This window comes from Antrostomus carolinensis, unplaced genomic scaffold (genome assembly GCF_000700745.2).
Source record: "Antrostomus carolinensis isolate BGI_N321 unplaced genomic scaffold, ASM70074v2 scaffold42131, whole genome shotgun sequence".
In the NCBI taxonomy this organism is placed as follows: Eukaryota; Metazoa; Chordata; class Aves; order Caprimulgiformes; family Caprimulgidae; genus Antrostomus; species Antrostomus carolinensis.
The window spans coordinates 1-407 of NW_010294221.1; the positions used below are offsets into that span (position 1 = coordinate 1).

Below are 407 nucleotides of genomic sequence, written 5' to 3' on the forward strand. Positions count from 1 at the left end.
GGGCCCCGCGCCCAGCCGCGAGCAGGGGTAGGGGTAGGGATGAACGGCGAAGGAAGGGTTGGGACCATGGAAACGTCCCCCCTCCTGCCCCTGCTCCGTGAGGAAATTGCGGGAGTTGAGCTGCAGGCACCCGGCCACCAGGTTGGTGGTGGGTTGGGACAAGCCCTTGCACAGAGTCTGCACGTAGGACACCAGGTCGGGCCGCTTCCCCGAGCGCAGGATTTCCGACAGAGCCCAGATGTAGTTCTTGGCTAAACGAAGGGTTTCGATTTTGGAAAGTTTTTGGGTTTTGGAATAACAAGGAACCACTTTACGGAGATTATCCAAAGCCGCGTTCAGATCGTGCATCCGGTTCCTCTCCCGGGCGTTCGCCTTCTGCCGCCGCAGCTTGGACCGCTCCAGCCGAG

At 60.7% G+C, this 407-nt stretch overlaps 1 protein-coding gene across 1 annotated transcript; it reads right to left on the reverse strand.

Annotated features, from left to right (window-relative positions):
- Nucleotides 1–11: 11 nt before the first annotated feature.
- On the reverse strand, nt 12–402 carry LOC104532371 (neurogenic differentiation factor 2-like; the record flags this gene model as incomplete). The annotated part of the gene is made up of 1 exon (XM_010177564.1): nt 12–402. A coding segment is annotated over one exon (391 nt), but the record flags the coding sequence as incomplete, so codon positions are not given.
- Nucleotides 403–407: the final 5 nt, after the last annotated feature.